The sequence below is a fragment of the Bos indicus x Bos taurus genome, chromosome 21, assembly GCF_003369695.1.
Source record: "Bos indicus x Bos taurus breed Angus x Brahman F1 hybrid chromosome 21, Bos_hybrid_MaternalHap_v2.0, whole genome shotgun sequence".
NCBI lineage: Eukaryota > Metazoa > Chordata > Mammalia > Artiodactyla > Bovidae > Bos > Bos indicus x Bos taurus.
Genome location: NC_040096.1, coordinates 21,622,689 through 21,644,646, shown reverse-complemented (window position 1 = coordinate 21,644,646; position 21,958 = coordinate 21,622,689). Strand labels below are relative to the sequence as shown.

Here is a 21,958-nt window from a genome sequence, read left to right as displayed (position 1 = left end):
CATCCCCCCCTTCCATGTGGGAGATGAACATGCAGGTGTATCCAGCTGTGGCCCAAGTTACGCAACCTCAGAGTTGTTTTTTTTTTTGCTGGGCTGGCACACGGGCATTTCAACACCCAGAAAAATATGGGTTATTCAGAGGGCAGAGTGGAAGCACCGAGGGGCAGGGAGGAGGGAGAGGTGTGGTCCAGCCCCAGGCAGACCAGGTTTTGGGGCAGAGGAGGACTTTGAAAGAGCTGAACCAGGAGCACTTGAAAAGTGGACTGAGTTAAGCAGGACCCCGTGGGATGGCCTCCGATCAGTCCTAGGGTGGTGGTGGGGGGAGGTGTGTGGAAAGGATGGACTTGCTTGTTCTCCTACCCCCGGGGAAAGCAGGGGGTCTGCACTATTTCATTCCCAGGCCAGATCATCTTAGCAGCAAGCAGAGGGCCTGTAGACAGCCAGCGCTCAGACTGTATCGACCAAACTGATGCAAATAACCTCACCCAGCAAGGCGGGCAGAGATTGTCACCACAGAGAACAGAAGCCGCTACCTCTTACTGAGGACGGAGCACGTGCCAGGCACCAGGCCAAACACTTTACATACATTATTTCACGTAATCCTCTCAGAACCAAGAGAGGTGGGTCCTGCTATTATTATTCCCATCTTGTCAATGTGAAATCAGGCCTGCGGAAGGCAGGCGCTGGCCCCAGCTTGTGCTGTCAGTTGGCTGTTAGCCCCACAGTTACAGCTGGGCGCAGAGGGGCCACGGAGACGCCAGCCCACCAGATAGAGCTGAAGACAAATGTTCACCTTCAAGTTGAGGCCACCTCAAGGAGGGAGGCCAGGAACCAGCCAGGAAAAAAACTTTGAAAGCAGCTTGGGGAATTTCCTGATGGTGCAGTGGTTAGGACTCTATGCTCTCATTGCTGAGGGCCTGGGTTCAATTCCTGGTCAGGGAACTAAGGGTCCCCGAAGCCAAGTGGCCTGGCCAAAAAGAAAGAAAGCAAGCGGCTTTCATGGGACTTCTCAGGGCAGCCATGACCTCGGGTGCCCGCTTGAGGTCAGAGGACAAACAGCTGATTCAGGCCACTGCCATGTCCTCTCTGCTCAATGGGGTTTTGTTGACTGAAGTTTGCAGACTTATGGGTTTCTGTGCAATCTAGATTGGAAACACTGTGTCCAGAGTTTTCCAGCCAGGCACTTCTGAGGCCGCTGGGGAGGGGGCGGTGGGGGGGATTCATAGCTCCTTTAATTGCCCAAATAAGGGGACCCAATGTGACTTTCACAAGCAGAGGAGCAGGTTGTTTTGTTTCTGCCCACATGGCCAGGCTGGATGGCACTGCACACCCGGGGCCCTGTTTCCAGTCTGCATCTCTCCTGTTCCTGATCACTGCAAAGCCTCTCTCCTGACCACACAGTCTCTGATGCAATAGAACCAAGTTTCCACACTTTTCTTTGAAGCATTCCTTTCACACGGACAAGAGACTTCCTCTTGAGGCCTCTGCGGCCCAAGCTGACCCTGGAGCCCCCAGCCCTCCTCCCCCACCTCCTGTTCACGGGGTGAGACAAGTGGGGCACCCCCTTCTGATGGCCCCAGGCATTTGCTGCTGATCAACAGCAATGAGGGCTCCATACAGAGAGCACAGACACAGACTTGTAAGGATTTTGCTTTAAACCAGACACAGGCCATTCGCCCTAGGCACCCCAGGCCTTTGAGGAGTTTCGGTAGGAATTCAGAATAGGAGGGCAGGTGGCAGGAAGAAGGGTGTGTTCTCCATGAGGGAGGGGCCTGGGGCTCCAAGTCCCATGGTCACCCCAGGCCTGCCCAGCATGGGCTCACTGCCAGGAATATCTAATGAGCCCCCAGGGATGAGACAGGAAACCGCTTCAGGCCACGCTCTGAGGGTGCACCCCCTCGGTCCCCAGGGCATTCCCCTCTGGGGCTCCCAGCGGCTGGGAGACGTGCATGTAGACTGCAGCGGGGCAGTGGGGATTCAGGACCTGGAGCGAAGCCAGGGAGATGAACACTCTGGGTGCAGTGCAGCTCAGCAAAGTGTAGATACTCACACTCACGTGCTCAGGTGCTGCCAAACGATGCCAGGGCTTTGGTGGGACTGCCCTGGTGGCCCGGGGGCTAAGGCTGCATGCTCCCAATGCTGGGGATCTGGGTTCCCTACCTGGTCAGGGAACTAGATCCCACAAGCTGCGACTAAAGACCCTGCATGCCACAACAAAGACTGAAGACCCTGCATGCTGCAGCTGAGACCTGGTGCAGCCTATTAAATAAACTAATTAAAAGAAAAAGAGAAAAAGAGGACCCCTGTGCATAGACCCAGCTTCAAGCACACAGTGGAAAACCTCTTTCTCGAGGCTCCACAGCTTGGAAAGCAGAGTCTATGAACGGCATCTCAGGCCCTCGGCCCCTCAGCTGGCCGCCTCTGTGCCTCACCAAACGCGCGTGCCTGCACAGTCCTCACAGGTGAGCCTGAGTGTCTTCTTTTAGGGGGGTTAGGATTTTACCACACGACTTGTGGGAGTACACAGACATCCACACCACAGCACCAAACTGACCTGTGCAAGGGGTGCTGGCATGTGACACAAGCCTGCACTACAGCCTGGCCACGGTGCCGGACGTGCGGAAGTGGGCCAGGCCTTCGGTGTGGGTAGTTAACAACCAAGTGTTCCAGCCGCTCTCAGGAAGCAGGCCCTCTCAGTTCCTCCTCACAGCTCCCCTCTCTGCCTTGCCTTCCCTCTCTGTCTGTCATCCTATGAGTGGTCCCCGGCCAGCTTCAGAGGTGGACACAATACCTGCTACAGTTGACACACCCCCTGAGCCAGCCCAGCTTTCCCAGGGCCAGAAGTAGCCCATCAGAGCCTTTGCGCCCCTCCTCATCTCACCATCTCCCAAAGCTGAGAGAGTTTGAGGGCAAAGGGAGTGGTAGCCTCAAGAGTGAGAGCAGCGAGGCAGCGGGCCTGGATCCGGATACACCTGCGAGCCTCAGTCACCCAGCTGGAGCGTTCAACGGACTGTGGTCAAACTAACGCCCCAGCACTGCCACCCCCCACCTCAGGGGCAGAATCACCCGGGCTCTGGGCAGGATGTGTCAAAGCCCATGCTAACGCGTGGCAATCAATATGATAGCTAACACTGATGGAGCAGGTTTTATGTACCAAGCCCTGTCCTAAGGACTTTTCAAACAGAAGCTGATTTAATCATCTCAATTCTGAGGTGGGTGTTATCATTATCCCTGTTTTACAGATGAGGAAATGAAGCCCCAAAGAGGTTAAGCAGCTTGCTCAAGGTCACACGGTTACTTAGTGGCAGAGGCAGGATTTGAACTCAGGGCATCATCTCAGTACTATCCTGCAATGTTTCAGACAGGGTTTCCCCAGTGGCCCGGACTTACTTTAAGGACCGATTCTGCTCCTCTTTCTTATTGTAAATGGAATGCTTTTTAAAAAAAAATTTTTTTTTTTTTGGCCACACTGAAAGGCATGTGGGATCTTACTTCCCTGACCAGGGATCGAACCCGCCCCTGCCCCCACCCGCATTGGAAACTCTTGAGTCTTACCCACTGGACAACCAGGGAAGTCCCAGTAAATGAAATGCTTTTAGAAGTGGAGACGCTGTAAAAACAAGGAAGCCTGGTACAGTTTTGATTTGTAAACTCTATTTTATACATCCTTTATCTGAATTCACTCAGTATGACAACCAACAAGTTGAACAGCTTGGAGAAACAACATCTGTTGGGCACCTATATATGTTGCCTAGTCTCATGAAATCTCCAAGATAGCCACGCAAAAAATCCAGTAACAGTGCCCATTTTATGGATGAGCAAACAGGGGCATGGGAAGAAGTGGCAGTAGCAGAAATGGGATTGGAATCCAGGTGCCTCTGACTTCAAAGAGTTGGAACAGCAACCAGACGAAAGGGGAAGTAAGGATCAGGGGAAGTAAGGATCGCGAAGAGTGGAGGGCGCCACAGAAGCAGATGTGAGCACCAGACAGGGGACCTGGCCAAGGAGGATGGTGCTCCCGGGTGACTCCGGGGAGGGGGTCCTACGGTGGCTTCCAGGCCCTGGGGGTATCCCACCACGTCTGGGCAGGGGGTGCAAGCTGAGCCAGCCCGCTAGAATGAACAGGCGGAGGGAGAATGGGGCACCCGCCGCGGTTCCCGAGTCCTGCTCTGACTTGCTGTAACACCAGAACCCCAGTGTTTACCGGACGGCATCAAGGGCCCCTCCACCCCAAGCCGCCCTCCGGGGGCGGCACCGCGGCTGGCTCTGGTCAGCATCAAAGACAAGCAGATGTACAGGCGGACCAGCGGGCAGCCAGCACCGGGGGTGGGCGACATGGGGGCAGCGTCACCGCCGAAAGGGCGCCGTACCAGGGGGCGAAGGAGGGGCCCAAAGACCCCCTCCCTGCCCATTAAAAGAATGGAAGAAAGAGACCTGCGGCTCCACAGCTCCCCTCTCCTCCCTCCCTCCCGGCAGCGTGCTGGAAGGAGGAGGGCTCCTCATGGACCCCAAGCCTCCGACAGACCCCCTCCCCTTCCCTCTCCTTTGTCACCACCACCTCCGCCAGAGCCACCTCTCCGGCCCCCTCCCCTCCTCCAGACCCCCGCCCGCGTCCTCCGCGGGGTCGGCCAGCACTCACCGAGAGGCAGGCTGATCCGAGGGGTGAGCGCCCGAGAGGGAGACGGCGGTAGCAGCAGCAGCGGCAGCAGCAGCAGCAGCGGCAGCGGCAGCGCGCCCAGCAGGGCGGACGCTCGGCTCCCCCGGCCCATCGCGGCGAGCCGGACTCGGACCGCGGGGAGCGACGGCGTCCTCCGGGCTCGGCTCAGGTGGCTCTCCGGCACTCGCGGGCGGCAGCCCCGCCCCGAAGTCCGGCCCCGGATTGGATCGGCCGCCCCCGCCTCCGGACCTGGGGGCTGGAGCAGGGTGGGAAGTGGGGTCACGTGGGCTGCGCGCACGCTCGCCCCGCCGCCCGCCCCCTCCCCGGCACCGCGGTCCTCCGCCAGCGCCGCTCGACCGAAGCTCGCCCGCGAGCACGGCAGGGAGGGGCCCAAGGAGGAAGTTGAGCGGTTGGTCCAGCCCCTCCCGGCTCAGCTCCCGGCCCGACCCGTCCCTTTTCCCTTCCTCCTTCCTGGGCGCTGGAGGCTCCAGGGGCGCCAGCGGGAGTGCACCTAGCTCGGTGCGCGCCAGGCAGGAGCCGAGCCAGGCCATTAGCAGCAGCAGAGGCCGCGGGAGCGCGGGGGCGCGGAGGAAAGCAGACCTCAGGTTTCCCGCCCCTACCTCTCAGACCCTCCCACCGCTGCCCCGGCCCCTTCCGGCTCCTCAGGGACCCTCAGCGCGTTTGTTTGGGAAAACGTGTGGTTCTCTCCACTGTGAGCGCGTGTCTTCTCCCTTTATCTCTGCCGGCCCCCTCCCCCGTGCGCCCTCCCCCTCCAGTGCTCCTGGCACCCACATGTCGGTAACCAAATGAACTCCGCCGAGCTGCTGCAGACTCCGGGGCTAGCTGCTTCTGCACCTAATTTTTGCATGGGTCAGTCCACTTTGGGTCTTGGCTGAGGGTTCACTCCAGGCTTGACACTTAATCTAGATGCCCGCGTGGTCATCCACGCTTGGAATTCTGTCCACACGAAGCCAGACTTCGGATGGGGGGAATCCGGGCAAAATTAGCTTAAGTGGGATAATAGGATTTAATGTACTGCCAAGGACGTGAGACTTTCTCCACAACTGCACGTGGCCTGGCAGCGGATAGTACTCCCTAAGGCTGGAATCCCAGAGCCACCACCCCACCCCCCCACCCCCCACCCCGGTCCTCCTGCGTCCCCAGGGGTGGAGTTCAGTAGGGCTGAGACCAGGGGTTTCAAACTGCGCACAGGATCCCTTAGGTGGATCCTGAAATCAAGTTAGTGAATCCCTATCAACATTAAAAACAAAGAAACTGAATGGAAGATACCAAAGTGCAATGATCATAGAAAAGATAAGGAAAATTTAGGAAGCCCAGTTCAGCTTTTCTCAAGTGAGCTCAGGATCACGTGCATGCATCGTGTGGTGCTATTGCTTGGGTCATTTCTGACTCTGCAACACCATGGACTGTAGCCCACCAGGCCCTTCTGTCCATGGGATTCTCCAGGCAAGAATACTGGAGTGGGTTGCCATGCCCTCCTCCAGGGGATCTTCCCAACTCAGGGATCAAACCCGTGTCTCTTATGTCTCCTGCACTGGCAGGAGGGTTCTTTACTAATAGCACCACCCGGGAAGCCCTTGCACAGCATCACAGTAAAATATAATTCTTCCTGTAGTCCAAGTCAAAAGGACTTGGAAAACTTCTGCCAGTCATTTCCATGGCAGTAAGGACAGTTTCTCCAGGAATTAGCCGCAGTGGCTGGAAAGTTCCTCTTCACCCCCAGCCCGCAATGAGCTTTCTCAGAGCCAGCACCATTGGCTCTTGCCCTACTCCCAGGGCCTCCCACAGGGTGACTGACAAGGGGTGGGCACAGTGCTAACATGGTCCCAGATCTCCTCACGCACAGCCAAGCTTCCATGATCTCTGTATCTCCACCTTCTAGACTGGTGGCACCCTTTTTAAAGGGTCGTCCAGCACTGGACACAGAATTCCACCTGACACGTGGCCAGCAACACCTACCCACAGTTCTAGCATTGCCCAGGCCTGGGAATGCCGTATCAATGGTGTCAAAACATCTTTAGTCAGTGACGTCCATGCTTCTATCTGTAGCTAGGTGTGTGCTCAGTCAGTCATGTTGGACTCTTTGTGACCCCATAAACTGTAGCCCACCAGGCTCCTCTGTCCATGGGATTTTCCCCAGCAAGAATACTGGAGTGGGTTGCCATTTCCTCCTCCAGGGGATCTTCTCAACCCAGGGATCGAACCTGAGCCTCCTGCATTGGCAAGTGGATGCTTTACCACTGTGCCACCCGAGAAACCCTGTACCTAGGACCTTTGTCCTAAATTCCAAATGGCCTTGACATTTCTACAAGGCTGTCTTATCTGATAGGTATCTGAAATTCAATGTGGTTCCAGAACATACTCCATCAGTGTGAGCCTCTCCATCCCATTTAATGGCAAGTCTGTCTTTGAATTGCTCAGATTAAAAACCTTAATTCCTTTCTCTTCTCTTGCTCCTCATACTCAATCCACTAGCAAATCTATAATCTGACCACTTACCACCTCCTGGGGTCCCAGTTACTGCCCGCTTCTCGTTCCGACTCTTTGTGTGACCCCATTGACTGTAGCCCACCAGGTTTCTCTGTCCGTGGAGTTTTCCAGGCAAGACTACTGGACTGTGTTGCCATTTCTTACCCCAGGGGTCTTCCCAACCCAGGGATCGAACCCGCATCTCTGGCATCTCCTGCGTTCAGGCAGGTTCTTTACCACTAGCACCACCTCAGAAGTTTCTACCCTTGTTGTTCAATTGCTCAGTCGTGTCTGACTCTTTGCAACCCATGGAGTGCAGCATGCCAGGCTTCTCTGTCCACTACCAACTCCCTGAGTTTGCTCAAACTCACGTCCATCGAGTCCGTGATACCATCCAACCATCTCATCCTCTGTCGTCCCCTTCTCCTCCTGCCTTCAGTCTTTCCCAGCATCAGGGTCTTTTCTAATGTGTCAGCTCTTCGAATCAGGTGGCCAAAGTATTGGAGCTTCAACTTCAGCATCAGTCCTTTCAATGAATATTCAGGGTTGATTTCCTTTAGGATTGACTTGTTTGATCTCCTTGCTGTCCAAGGGACTCTCAAGAGTCTTTTCCAGCACCACAATTCGAAAGCATTGAATCTTCAGTGCTCAGCCTTTTTTATTGTCCAGCTCCCACATCCATATATGACTACTGGATTCTAAACCATAGCTTTGACTACCCTTGGGCTTTTCTGGTGCCTCAGCTGGTAAAGAATCTGCCTGCAAACCGGGAGACCTGGGTTCGATCCCTGGGTTGGGAAGATCCCCTGGAAAAGGGAACAGCTACCCACTCCAATATTCTGGCCTGGAGAATTCCATGGACTGTAGTCTATGTGGTCACAAATGGTCGGACACGACTGAGCGACTTTCACTTTGACTACCCTTGAGCCGTTCTCAAACTGTTCTCAACTCAGGAGCCAGAGTGAGCTTTTCAAAACCAAAGTCAGGTCATGGCACTCCTGTGCTCAAAACCCTCCAGTGGTTCCTTACAGTGGTGTGCAAGGCTCCAGGCTACCTCGCCCACGCCCACTGCATCATCCATTGCTCTCCCCACCCCTCACTCACTCTACCCCAGGCACTCATGAGGACGAACACCTTGTGCTAAGACCTTTGCCCTGGCTCCTCCCTCTGCCTGGAGTTCTCTACCCAGAAAGTGATTGAGTCCCTCGTTTCCTTCAAATCTTTCCTCAAAGATCACCTTCTTAGTCATAAAAAAAGAACAAAATAATGCCATTTGCATCAATATGGATGCACCTAGAGATTATCATACTGAGTGAAGTTAAGTCAGACAGAAAGACAAATATCACATGATATTGTTTATGTGTGGAATCTAAAAAAAGGCCACAACAGACTTGTGGACACAGCTGGGAAGGAGAGGGTGGAATGAACTGAAACCTATACATTACCATATGTAAAACAGATAGTTAAAAGGAAGTTGCCCTGTAACACTGGGAGCTCAACCCAGCGCTCTGTGACAGCTTAGAGGGGTGAGACGGAGGTTCCAGAGGGAAGGGATATAGGTATACTTGAGGCTGATTTACTTTGTTGTACAGCAGAAACCAATACAACATTTAAAGCAATTATCTTCCAACTAAAAATAAATTTAAAAAATAAATATAAAAAGGCTACAAATGAACTTATCTGCAAAACTGAAATAGAGTTACAGATGTAGAAAATTAACTTATGGTTGCAGGGTAGAGGGGAGGGGGGGATAAACTGGAAGATTGGGGCCGACACATACACACCACTATGCACAAAACAGATAACTAGTGAGGACTTCTGCAGGGCACTGGCAGTTCCACTCAATACTCTGTACTGACCTATATGGGAAAAATCTAAAAAAGAGTGGATGAATGATTTTGTATAAAAGGTTCACTTTTCTGTGCTCTTGAAACTAAAACAACATTGTAAATCAATTATACTCTAATTAAAAAAAAGAAAAAAGATCACCTTCTTGAAGAATCTGAAGTTTCCCCAATATTCCCTTCCCTGAGATGTTTTTCCGACATGCTCACCATCTTCTAATATACTAAATGATTTGTTTATTTGTTGTGGTTTTTCTTTATTGTCTGAACCTCCCACCTGCCTTCTCACCCCCAAGAAATGTTGACTGAGGAGGGCAAGTATTTTTGCTCCTTTGGCTTGTTAAATAAGCTATCCATAGCCTCTAGAACAGTGCCTGGCATATGGTTAACCCTCAGTCAGTACTGGCTGAGTGAATGAATAAATGAATGCCGCCTCAGAGTCAGGGAATACTGTGGGCCCATGTCAACTAACAACTAGAGCTCCTTGTTGATACCAACTTTGGTCTGGAATTCCCTGAAACCAGAAATGATGCAATTAACTTTTTTAAGCTACGCACAAGACTTTGTATTGATCTCCTTTAAATCTACTGGTTCTGGTCCAGATCTCATCCTATTGAGGTCATTGTGAATATTGATTCTATCATACAATTGGCTTCCCCTCCCAGTTTTGAGTCATCTATAAATCTGATAAGCATTCTTGACCATTATTCAAGTCACTGATAAAAATATTAGATGAGCAGACCTAACACCCACTTCTTGGTTTCTAAATATCACTCTTTAATAAAAGGCAACAGAACTCCTTGGAGAAATGAAAAGGAAAGTACAAGATGATCCTGGGACCTTGTGTTGGGCCAGAAAACAAGGAAGTGACTAAAGACTAATGGGGTCATGTCAAAAGGATATAGGGCCAGCTTGATGACCAAACTTGGGACAATTCGAGCATCAGAAAGCATAATGAAGTAATGGATTCTAATGCATAAAAGTAAAACAATCCATTAGTCTACAGTAAAACTCAGCAAAGCAGAGAGAGAAAGAAAAGGGCTGGAAAGAATAAATTTCTCTATAGAAAAGTGCTGCTGCCTGATAGACATAGAGGAGATGATAGACTTAGAAAATCCAGATTCAAGCAAGCAGAAGGTATCAAGAAGAGGCGCAAGAATACACAGAAGAACCGGACAAAAAGAGCTTCACGACCCAGATAATCACGACGGTGTGATCACTGACCTAGAGCCAGACATCCTGGAATGTGAAGTCAAGTGGGCCTTAGAACGCATCACTACGAACAAAGCTAGTGGAGGTGATGGAACTCCAGTTGAGCTATTTCAAATCCTGAAAGATGATGCTGTGAAAGTGCTGCACTCAATATGCCAGCAAATGTTTAAAACTCAGCAGTGGCCACAGGACTGGAAAAGGTCAGTTTTCATTGCAATCCCAAAGGAAGGCAATGCCAAAGAATGCTCAAACTACCGCACAATTGCACTCATCTCACACGCTAGTAAAGTAATGCTCAAAATTCTCCAAGCCAGGCTTCAGCAATACATGAACTGTGAACTTCCTGATGTTCAAGCTGGTTTTAGAAAAGGCAGAGGAACCAGAGATTAAATTGCCAACATCCGCTGGATCATGGAAAAAGCAAGAGAGTTCCAGAAAAACATCTATTTCTGTCTTATTGACTATGCCAAAGCCTTTGACTGTGTGGATCACAATAAACTGTGGAAAATTCTGAAAGAGATGAGCACACCAGACCACCTGACCTGCCTCTTGAGAAATCTGTATGCAGGTCAGGAAGCAACAGTTAGAACTGGACATGGAACAACAGACTGGTTCCAAATAAGAAAAGGAGTACATCAAGGCTGTATATTGTCACCCTGCTTATTTAACTTATATTCAGAGTACATCATGAGAAACGCTGGACTGGAAGAAGCACAAGCTGGAATCAAGATTGCCGGGAGAAATATCAAGAACCTCAGATATGCAGATGACACTACCCTTATGGCAGAAAGTGAAGAGGAACTAAAAAGCCTCTTGATGAAAGTGAAAGTAGAGAGTGAAAATGTTGGCTTAAAGCTTAACATTCAGAAAACGAAGATCATGGCATCCGGTCCCATCACTTCATGGGAAATAGATGGGGAAACAGTGGAAACAGTGTCAGACTTTATTTTGGGGGGCTCCAAAATCACTGCAGATGGTGACTGCAGCCATGAAATTAAAAGATGCTTACTCCTTGGAAGGAAAGTTATGACCAACCAGATAGCATATTCAAAAGCAGAGACATTACTTTGCCAACAAAGGTCTGTCTAGTCAAGGCTATGGTTTTTCCTGTGGTCATGTATGGATGTGAGAGTTGGACTGTGAAGAAGGCTGAGCACCGAAGAACTGATGCTTTTGAACTGTGGTGTTGGAGAAGACTCTTGAGAGTCCCTTGGACTGCAAGGAGATCCAACCAGTCCATTCTGAAGGAGATCAGCCCTGGGATTTCTTTGGAAGGAATGATGCTGAAGCTGAAACTCCAGTACTTTGGCCACCTCGTGCGAAGAGTTGACTCATTGGAAAAGACTCTGATGCTGGAGGGACTGGGGGCAGGAGGAGAAGGGGACGACAGAGGATGAGATGGCTGGATGGCATCACTGACTCGATGGACATGAGTCTGGGTGAATTCCGGGAGTTGGTGATGGACAGGGACGCCTGGTGTGCTGCGATTCATGGGGTCGCAAAGAGTCGGACACGACTGAGCAACTGAACTGAACTGAAGGATAACTAATGGATGCTAAACCTTTGGGTGGAAGATTGTTAGGAAACTACGTTAACAAGATCTCTGAGATTTCCCTGGTTGTCCAGTGGCTGAGATTCAAAGCTTCCACTGTAGGAAGCGTGGGTTCCATCCTTGGTTGGAGAACTAAAATCCTACATGCTTCGTGGTACAGCCAAAAAAACCCAAAAAGGAAACACAGTCTCAAAGTCTGACCCACAGATGACTTACTAATGACCAGTGGGAAAATGTTTCTCTAAGGGAGCACTGGTGGCCACTATCTTTTTTGCCCCCAGTGGCCACCATATTAATCAAGTGGCCAAAAGTAACATCATTGGTAGTGGGACTACCTGATATCATTCACCTCCTGATATGAGTCAATAAAAAATACACAACTCATCAACAATTGTATCAAAAGTATGTAACCCAGATCTAATAGTGAGGACACAATAGGAAACATTCAGCTTCTATAAGACAAAGAGCTTGGACTCTTCAAAAAGGTCAAACTGATGAAAAGACAAAAAGGACAAGAGAACTGTTTTAGGATAGAAAATTAAAAAGACATGCAATATGTGAACCTTGATTGAAATCCTGAAGGGGAAAAAAAAAAAAGCCACAGAGCAATTGAGAAATTGCTAATACACATGCACTGTGTATGAGATGATATTATGGCATTATTCGGAGAAGGCGATGGCACCCCATGCCAGTACTCTTGCCTGGAAAATCCCATGGACGGAGGAGCCTGGTAGGCTGTAGTCCATGGGGTCGCTAAGAGTCGGACACGACTGAGCAACTTCACTTTCACTTTTCACTTTCATGCACTGGAGAAGGAAATGGCAACCCATTCCAGTGTTCTTGCCTGGAGAATCCCAGGGACGGGGGAGCCTGGTGGGCTGCCGTCTATGGGGTCGCACAGAGTCGGACACGACTGAAGTGACTTAGCAGCAGCAGCAGCAGCAGCATGGCATTATTGTTCATTTTCTTAGGTACAATATGGTACTGTGTTCTTAGGAGAATGTCATTGTTCTTTGGAGACGCCTGCTGAGGTCTGTCAACATGAAGTATCATGATATCTACAACTTACTTTCATACGATTAAGCCAAAACAAGTGGGTTGTGAGTGTGCATTTGTGTATGAGAAAGAGTGTGAGTGCTACTATGGCAGAGTTTTGACAACTGGTTAATATAGAAAGTTATGGGTGTTTTTATATCATGTTTTATAAATTTTAGGGGAAAATTGAGGGAGGCATTTCCAAAAACAGAGCCTACTGGAGACCTCCATCCAGGTTGAAACTGATCGACATCCTTTGTAGGCTGAATCATGTGTTAGCTATGGTGTCTTCCTTACTGCACCATTCACCCACATTTCTTCATATTATCCATAAGAATCATATGAGGGCCTTCCCTGGCAGTCCAGTGGTTAGGACTCCGCAGTCTTGCTGGGTCCAATCCCTGGTCAGGGAACTAAGATCCAACAAGCCACATAGCGTGGCCAAAAAAATAATAATAACAACAATAACAATAATATGAAAAAATTATAAGAAATCTTATTGAAATCAAGGTCCTAGCTATAACTATAGCACTGACTCATTGGAAAAGACCCTGATACTGGCAAAGACTGAAGGCAAAAGAAGTGGGTGGCAGAGGATGAGATGGTTACATGGCATCACTGACTTAATGGACATGAATCTGAGCAAACTCTGAGAGATAGTGGAGGACAGAGGAACCCGGTGTGCTGCAGTCCATGGGGTCAAAGTCTGACACCACTTAGCTACTGAATGACGACAACTAACTATAGCGTTTCCTTCTATCTTCTGCTTACTGCTGTTACCTAGAACAGGGCCTGATGAGTGGCATCTGTTTGATTAGAATTTACTGAGTGCCAGAATCTCCACATCAGGTCTCCCCTCAAGCAGCAACCAGGCTGGTTTGCCCAAGTGTCTTGGCAACACATGGGTGCTCCTCTCTGAGAGGAGGCAGGGGCTGATGTACTCTCACTTGGCAGTTAATTATATCCCACTCAAACACTTCAAGTGTGTCTTCTGCCAACTCGGTGCAAGCCCCTTGAAGACAGTGACGGGTCTTGCCTCTCGAACCCCCCCTGCCTCACATGGCACCCCAGTAGGACCTCCACTGTTAAGTCGCTTCAGTCGTGTCCGACTGTGTGTGACCCCATAGACGGCAGCCCACCAGGCACCGCCGTCCCTGGGATTCTCCAGGCAGGAACACTGGAGTGGGTTGCCATTTCCCGGACAAAATGCGGGCCCCACCTGTTGGCCTGGAGAGGAGCCCTCTAACTCATGCCCCAGCATGGCAGCCTTGGGCCTTGTGGGCTCCCCTGTCTCCCCCTGGCATGCTAATTTGTTCTCCCCAGGGTAAAAAAAAAAACAAAAAACAAAACAGGAGGATGACTGACAGAGAAAAACCTCATTTGAGCTGACTTCCTGTGGGCTGAAGAGCGGTTCCCAGGCCAACACCGTGTCTCCTGTTCCCCTTTGCCACCCTTGGATGTAGGCAAGTCTTTCTCAGCCAGAACGCCGGTGTTTATAAAGAGCTCAGGGCGCCACTTGGAAAGAGTATAGAAAGAGACAAAGCGAAAACCAGCGGTTCCTCTGTGCCCCCGGCCAGCAAGATGCAGTCAAGTCTGGCTTCCTTTCTCTGTCCACACTCACACAACTCATTCCCCATCCATCCTCTCTCTCTCTGAGGGTCTCTCTCTCCTGTACACACAAGCACACACATAAGAAGGATAAAAATGCAAGAAGGAGAGGTGAAATGTGCACGGGGACGGAACCCAGGCCTCCCGCATTGCAGGCAGATTCTTTTCCAGCTGAGCCACTGGGAAAGCCCAAAATATGCACAGGAATACATGCAAAGAGGCCAGACAAAATGGGGCCACATGTCTGAAGGCAGCCAAGGAAACTTCAGGGATGACAAGTGTATTTTGTATCTTAATTAGGATGTTGGTTTCCCAAGTGTAAACAGATTAAAATTTTTTGATCTGTACACTGAAGATCTATGCATTTTCCTGTATGAAATTTCTACCTTATACCTGTTATTGTGGGATGGGGGTGGGGGTAAGCAAGGAGACCAAAAGGTAAAAATATAATAATAATAATCATCATAATAATAAAACACCTCACCTGCAGGATCAGGTGAAAGAAGAAAATGAGACTAGCTATGGGCCGGAGTCGGGAGTGGGCGTGGGAGGGGAGCTTTTCCAGGTTTTCTAGGTGGTAAAGAACCCACCTGCCAAAGCAGGAAACATAAGAGGTGCAGGTTATATCCCTGTGTTGGGAAAATCCCTGGAATATGAAATGGCAACCCACTCCAGTATTCTTGCCTGGAGAATCCCAGGGACAGAGGAGCTTAGCGGGCTACAGTCCGTGGGGTCGCAAAAAGCTGGACAAGACTGAAGCGATTTAGCATGCACATATCAGGGGGAGAAGGTGAAGAGAAATAGGAAAGGCTACAAGAGAAAATGGGGCTTTCTAGGTGGTGCTAGTGGTAAAGAACCCACCTGCCAATGCAGGAAACACAAGAGACATGGATTTGATCCCTGGGTGAGAAAGATCCCCTGGAGGAGGGCATGGCAACCCACTCCAGTATTCTTGCCTGGAGAATCCCATGGACAGAGGAACCTGGCAGGCTACAGTCCATGGAGTTGCAAAAAGTCGGACACAACTGAAGCGACCTGGCATGCACACATACAAGAGAAAATAAAGCAAAGTGTGGCTAAAAATATAAGACCTCTGTAACCTGCTCAGTTACAAAGGAATAAGGCAGTGTGGGCTCAGGGCAAGTGCTGGCCGTGCAATGGTCCATCCAGACCACAGTCAGCCTCTTGAGCCGTCAGTACTCATTAACCATCTATACGTACAGCCTCCGCCCAGGCATAGGCCAGCCCTGACCTGGGGCACGGATGGCTCCTGCCAGCCTGCCCCCAGCCCGGCCTGCCGGCTCTCATTTCCACCCAGGGGATCCTGGCTCTCACACAGTCCTACTCTGGGAGTCATGGCTTTGCTTTGTTTCCCGGCCGTGGAGGAGGGGCCTCTTGCCAAGCCCAGTGGAGCTTGAACCCAAGGTCTCACCCGCCCCGTCCTGGAGTAGCACTCAAGCTCCTCCCATCTCTGGGTTCTGGCTGGCAGGCTGCCCAGCAAGGCCTCGCAGACACGCACTGGCGATAGCCCAGCTCCCTGGGCCTTGGCCCCCTTCCACCATCCCCTCGTCGCCCTGAGCCCTCCTCTCATGCCAACCTGCAGCTGCAGCTCCCCTCCCTGCCCAGCTGGGCACAATGCTGCTGTTTCCTCCCCAGGGGCTGGGCTGCAGCATCAATACATTTTGATGAGAAAGCGACACCAGCTGGCACACCCTGTGTGTGCTTTTAAATCCGCCAATGACTTCCAGATGCCGGGGGCTGGGAGTGTCCCTGGGGCAGTACCCTCTGCAGTGGGGGGCACTCACGGGGCCAGCACGGCCCCCACCTTTGAGTCTCACCAGCGACTTTAACCAGGGTCTAGCAATGAATGTAAATGAGCCTCATCTCTCTTCTGCAAACTGTGCTCCTCTTCACTGGTCCCTTATGTCTCTTTCTTTTTCAAAAATGTTTATTTACTTATTTGGCTCTCCCAGGTCTTAGTTGCAGCATGTGGGATCTAGTTCCCCGACCAGGGATTGAACCCAGGCTGCCTGCATTGGGAGCACGGAGTCTTAGCCACTGGGCCACCAGGGAAGTCCCGGTCCCTAATGTTTCTTGCTCTGTGAAGTGGTTCGAATCCAGGGATGAGGCACACCAGTTCTTCCATAAGAAGTAGAATTTCAGCACTATCTGTTATTTTGGGGACTGTAGCAAGCCACGGGATCTCTCAGAACCTCAGCTTCCCCATCTGTGAGATGGGAATGCTAACAGTACTGCCTGCGCTGTCAGGAGAGCTGAGGAGACAGGGCTTACAAGGCGACGGGCAGCCCCGGTGCGAGGTGAAAGCCGAGCACGTTATATTATGGGTTCGCCTCATTTACCTAAACGTGGCCACAGCCATCCTAAGATGTCCAAGCTAGAGGACCCTCTTCTGGGCTCTCTGCTCAGGTTCGGCCACCTCCTACCAACCCAGTGCTGAGGCTGCAAGTCTCACGGGGAGAAGGAACCGGCCCGCCCAGCCCAGGCCCTGGGTGCGCCCGCTGCGGTGAAGAGCTCGCTGCCCGCCCCAGCCACCCCCACCGGGGCCTGTCGGGGCCTGAGCTGGCCACTCCCTGGGAGGGGACCCCCCTGCCCCACAGGGCTGTGGTGCAACCAGCCGGGATCAGCTTGTCCCTGACTCGACACGGTAGAACACGGTAGGTTGCCACCATCGTGCCCAGGCTCCCGATGCAAGTTCCGAGGGGCTGTCTGCCTGGGCCCCCAGGTCTGTCCTCCAGGGGGCCTGGAGAGCCTGGCTGATGCGTGGCACCTGTCACCCCAAAGGGGCACAATTACTGTCCGGTGACTCTCTTTCCCCTGAAACCCCATACCTGCAGCCACTCAGAGGTATGAGGCAGACATCCTAGGCCGGGTGAGGATGGGAAGCAAGGAGCATAAGCCTCTAGGACAGTCTGGTTTCAAGTCTGGCTTATGAGACCCTTGCAGTCCCAAGATCTTGAGAAACCAGCAATCTACCTCTCCATTTGTCCCCAGTTCTTCCTCTTTAAGTCCCTCTCTGAGCCCTAGGCCCCTGGCCATTGCTTCATGGAGGGAGAGCAGACCTAGCCAAGGCCTTTCATCACTCCCGAGAAGGAACCTTCCTATCAGAGGACCAAAGCTCTCTCATCCCAAAGAGGTGGGGCCCTCCAAGCCCCCATGGTTCCCTGTCACCTTAGGTCACCTGGTGGCTCCGGCTCTTACTCCAAGAGAGCCTTGCTGTTGGTTCCAGCACTGCCTTTGAAGAGTGGGCCTAGACAGCTGAGCCCATTGGGTGGGGGATGGATGGGTGGGTTCCATTGATTTCCTGTGGCTCCAAAGACTACTCTGATAGAATGGAAGGAAGAATATATTACTGCCACAGTGTGCCCACCTGCCGGCCTAGACCATGGCACCAGAACAAGATGCTCACAAAAAGCCGGTACGTGGGTAGCACCCCAGATCCATGCTCAGACAGGGATCTTACACAGCAGCTCTCCAGGCCTGAGACTCCTGGGATGCCTGGCAGCACCCCAGTACTGAGCACCAGGCTGGAGGACACCATAAGGCTCTGAGTGGGCGCAGCTCAGCTCTAGCAAAGGAGTCGGAGGAAGACTTGCCTGGTGGTTCAGTGGCTACTGATCTCCCAATGCAGGGGGCCCAGGTTTGATCCCAGGTCAGGGAACTAGATCCTACATGCCACAACTAAAGATCACATATGCCAACACTAAGATTGAAGATCCCACATGTCACAAGTAGGACCTGCCACAGCTAAATAAATAAACAGAAATATTTTTTAAAAAAAGGAGGGGCTCTAAGGGGCCTGGACCCAGGGCCTGATCCACCCAGTCCACTCTGCAAGGGAGCAGACCCACCTTGCTCCTCTCAGGCTCTTCCTCTATGAACACTGCCTTCACTCTTTCCTTACAGCCTGTGAGCAGTGGAGCAGAGCAGGGGGTCCTTTAACCAATAGAGTCGGCCTCAGTGAGATGTGAACCCCAAGAATGATGACAGTAATCAGAGCTTTTATTTGATTTCAAAGAGATTGTTGCCCTCCTCCCCTCCCCAACCCCAAAAAAGTAAAGATAATTTCTTTGGGGTGTTTTCGTCTGAAGACACAGGAACTTTCAGAATTAGTCTTTATTAGGTAAAAAGAAATACCAGAATTAAGAGTTATTATATACCTTAACATGAATTATTAGGCAAATTATGCCCACCTAAGGGCTTCCCCAATGGCTCAGCCAGTAAAGAATCTGCCTGTAATGCAGAAGACACAGGAAACTTGGGTTCGATCCCTGGGTTGGGAAGATCCCCTGGAGGAGGAAATGGCAACTCACTCCAGTGTTCTTGCCCGAAAAATCCCATGAACAGAGGAGCCTGGTGGGCTATAGTCCATGGGGTCTCAAAGAGTCAGACTTGACGAAGCATGCATGCCCACCTAAAGCAAAACTGATGTTTACAAGGCTAACATTTATTGAGTACTTTCTATAAGCAAGCCACTGAGCTGAGCTTTTTTACATCCAATCATTTACTTACATCTCACAAGGTGAAACAGGAATTATGATATTCCCACTTTATAGTTGAGAAATGGGGGCACAGAGAGGTTCAGGGACTTGCTAAGGTCACATACGTGGCAAGTCAGTACTAGGCCCAGAAACTGGATTGGACTCCAGAACCCTGTGGAGATGCTCTACATACGGGAGAATTTCAACCAGGGTTTTGTCTCAAGCTATAACCATCTCCCTCTTGATAACATAAGCTACTGTATTTTCCTCCTTCTCTCCCTACCCCTTTTTTCTCCTTCTTCTTTCACTCATTCAGTATTTCTTGTGCACTTGCTGCCTTCTAAGCATCGCTGAGGTTGAAGAAACTGACATGGTTCTGCCTTCACAGAGCTTCCAGTTCATCAAGATTCCTTAAATTCTTCTTCCCAGAGAATAACCATTCTTGTCCACATTTCTTTAGACACTTTCACTCACTTATTCCTTTGTCTCCAACAAAGGGCCAGCCTGGCAGAGCTCCAGACGTGCTGCCAGGCTTCGAAGGCTAGAATCGTGTCATTTTCAACTGCCATTTCTGGAATGGCTCCTCTGAGCTGCCTCTGCACTCTGCTCAGATTTCCATTAAGGCACTCGTGATTCTGTAGTGAAATATTCATTTACACATCTCATCCCTATCTTCTACTACAAGCTCCTTGAGTGCAGGAACTAGGCCTGCCTAACTCGGGTTTTTAATCTCTATCCCCAGTGAAGAGTTTGGAAATAGCAGGCATCCAGGTGGCTGAGACAGTAAAGAATCAGCCTGCAATGCAATGTTCGATCCTTGGGTAGGGAAGATGCCCTGGAAAAGGTAATGTCTACCTACTACTGGAATGACTACCCACTCCAGTATTCTTGCCTGGAGAATCCCATGGACAGAGCAGTCTGGTGGGCAACAGTTCATGGGGTTGCAGAGAGCTGGACATGACTGAGCAACTTTCATTTTCAGTAAATGTTTGCTAAAGTGAATAAGTGAGTTTTCTGTTCTAGCTGACTGTCTCAAATCACTTCCAAATGATTCATTTAAGTGTTCCTTCCTGGATCTTTTTTTCCACCTTCCTCTTAACCTTTTCAAAGGAAAGGCACCTCTCTGATGTGGGAAGTCCCACTTCCCTGCTTTAGGGCAGCCAAAGGATTTCTTGCTCACACAGTCTCAACAGATTTGTTGGCTTCACAAGAGACAGTATTTTGGAAAGCTGAATGCTTGTTTCCTGGGGTTTTTTTAGGGCAATTCCATCAGATAATACATTAAAGCGAGAGCTCCAAGGTATAGGACCAGGGAGAGAGACTCTCTGTCTTCCCCAAGGTGTCAGCCTCCATTCCCCACCTTCAGTTCACCAGCTGCCAACGTCCTCATCTTTAGACCGCCTGTCTCCAAAAGTCTGAGCCCCAATTGCAAAGAGACATACCCCAGATTTCCCTGTTGTTGTTCAGTTGCTAAGCTGTGTCTGACTCTTTGAGACCCCATGGACTGCAGCACACCAGGCTCCCCTGTCCTACACTATCTCCCAGAGTTTGCTCCAATTCATGTTCATTGAGTCAGTGATGCTATCTACCCATCTCATCCTCTGCCACCTCCTTCTTCTCAGATTTCCCTGAACTTTAGTAATAATAAGCACCAGTACACAGAATCGCACAGCCTGGAAGTCAGGAGACTGGGTTCAAATCCTGACCTTGCCAACTCATTATCATCTTGGGAAGTAATTTAATTTCTCTGGATTCTGTTTCTTCTATGAAAATAAGGAGTGGGACTGGGTAGATTTCTAAACCAAAGGCTAAACCATCTCTGGGCAAAAAAATTTCTTAATTGTGCATTTCCCAGTCCTTATGGCATTCGACCCTTATAAGAAACTTTCAATTCATAAGCCAAACAACATACATTACTAGTGAGGAAATGTGAGCAGAGGTCGATGACCTTACTCAGGTGACCCAGGCCCCTGACTCTTGCCATACCAAGATGGTTCCAGAGAGCCCACTGGGGCAGCCTCAGTTTCCAAGACCCCAACTTCCTTTCCCTCTTAACCCCTACATCCACGTTGTCACTCAGAGAGTAGAAGCGATGACAAAGAACCTGATTCAAGGGTCATAGCCAGGGCCATATGAGGAGGCGCCCAGGCCTTTCTCAAATTCCGAATGATCTGCCTCCAGGAAGACCACTGCCTCTCAGTTGCAGTTTTGGCTCAGAGGCCCAGGATGGCCACGGGAACGTGGGCCCAGCCTCCCGCGTTCCCATGACAACAGGTTCCCCCAGTGGCGGTGCGGGTGCCCATCAGAGCGTGCAGGTGGCGCCCTTTGGGAGAGGGGCCCGGCGGGAAGTAGGGGGCCGGGGCGGCGCCTGCCGCGGGGTGGCCTCCCCACTTCCGATCTCCTCCTCCCGGGGCCGCAGTTCCCGCCCGCCCTGTGCCCTTCGCCTACCTGAGAGTCACGGCCCGCGCGTGACCACCGCCCACTACAGGGTCACCTCTGCGCGGCGGGGCGGCCCTTCTTCTCGGTGTTCCCAGACTCGGCCCTGCTTCCAGGCCCCGCCCGACGCACTCACTTCCCGGGTACCGGGATGTCCCTGCAAATACCCTCGGTCTGGCGCCGAGTCCCCGGAAATGCAGGGCAGCCGCCAAGCCCCGCCCCTGCCCAAGTTGATGGAATTGTCCGGAGGCGCCCCCCGGGGCTTGCTCGCTGTCCAGCGGGCTCCCGCCTCTGCCCCCAGGCACTGATGGCGACATAAGTCTCGCTGCTAGTGCCAGTCGGACACGTCCCCGAGACTGCTTGGCTGTCCTTAGGCCGTGGGGCCTATAGCCCCCCAGTACCACCTCCATCTTCCGAGCCTCCGCCTGGCCTCACTTATGCCCTGCAGGCAGCAATCTCACTAGCTGGAATTCGGAGGCCGGGGGTTGTTATCCTAGATCTGTTATTGAAACAGAGTTGGGTTGCCTTATCTGCACAGGCTTGGTAAAGCCAAATCACTGACATCTACTACTACCCCGGGTTCCCTGGTGGCTCAGTGGTAAAGAACCCACCTGCCAATGCAGGA

At 51.3% G+C, this 21,958-nt stretch overlaps 1 protein-coding gene across 2 annotated transcripts in view; it reads right to left on the bottom strand.

Moving 5' to 3' along the window:
* Nucleotides 1–21,530, bottom strand: part of SEMA4B (semaphorin 4B) — a 44,281-nt gene extending 22,751 nt beyond the window's left edge. Inside the window, exons 1-2 of one of the 2 annotated variants that reach the window (XM_027520996.1) lie at nt 21,346–21,530; nt 4,640–4,913 (exon numbers count right to left, since the gene is read on the bottom strand). In XM_027520996.1, coding sequence (XP_027376797.1) covers nt 4,640–4,769 — 130 coding nt within the window. In that variant the 5' untranslated portion in view covers nt 4,770–4,913; nt 21,346–21,530. Of the gene's footprint in view, nt 1–4,639; nt 5,079–21,345 lie in introns of those variants that run through there. The other variant, XM_027520999.1, reaches the window with a different exon arrangement.
* Nucleotides 21,531–21,958: the final 428 nt, after the last annotated feature.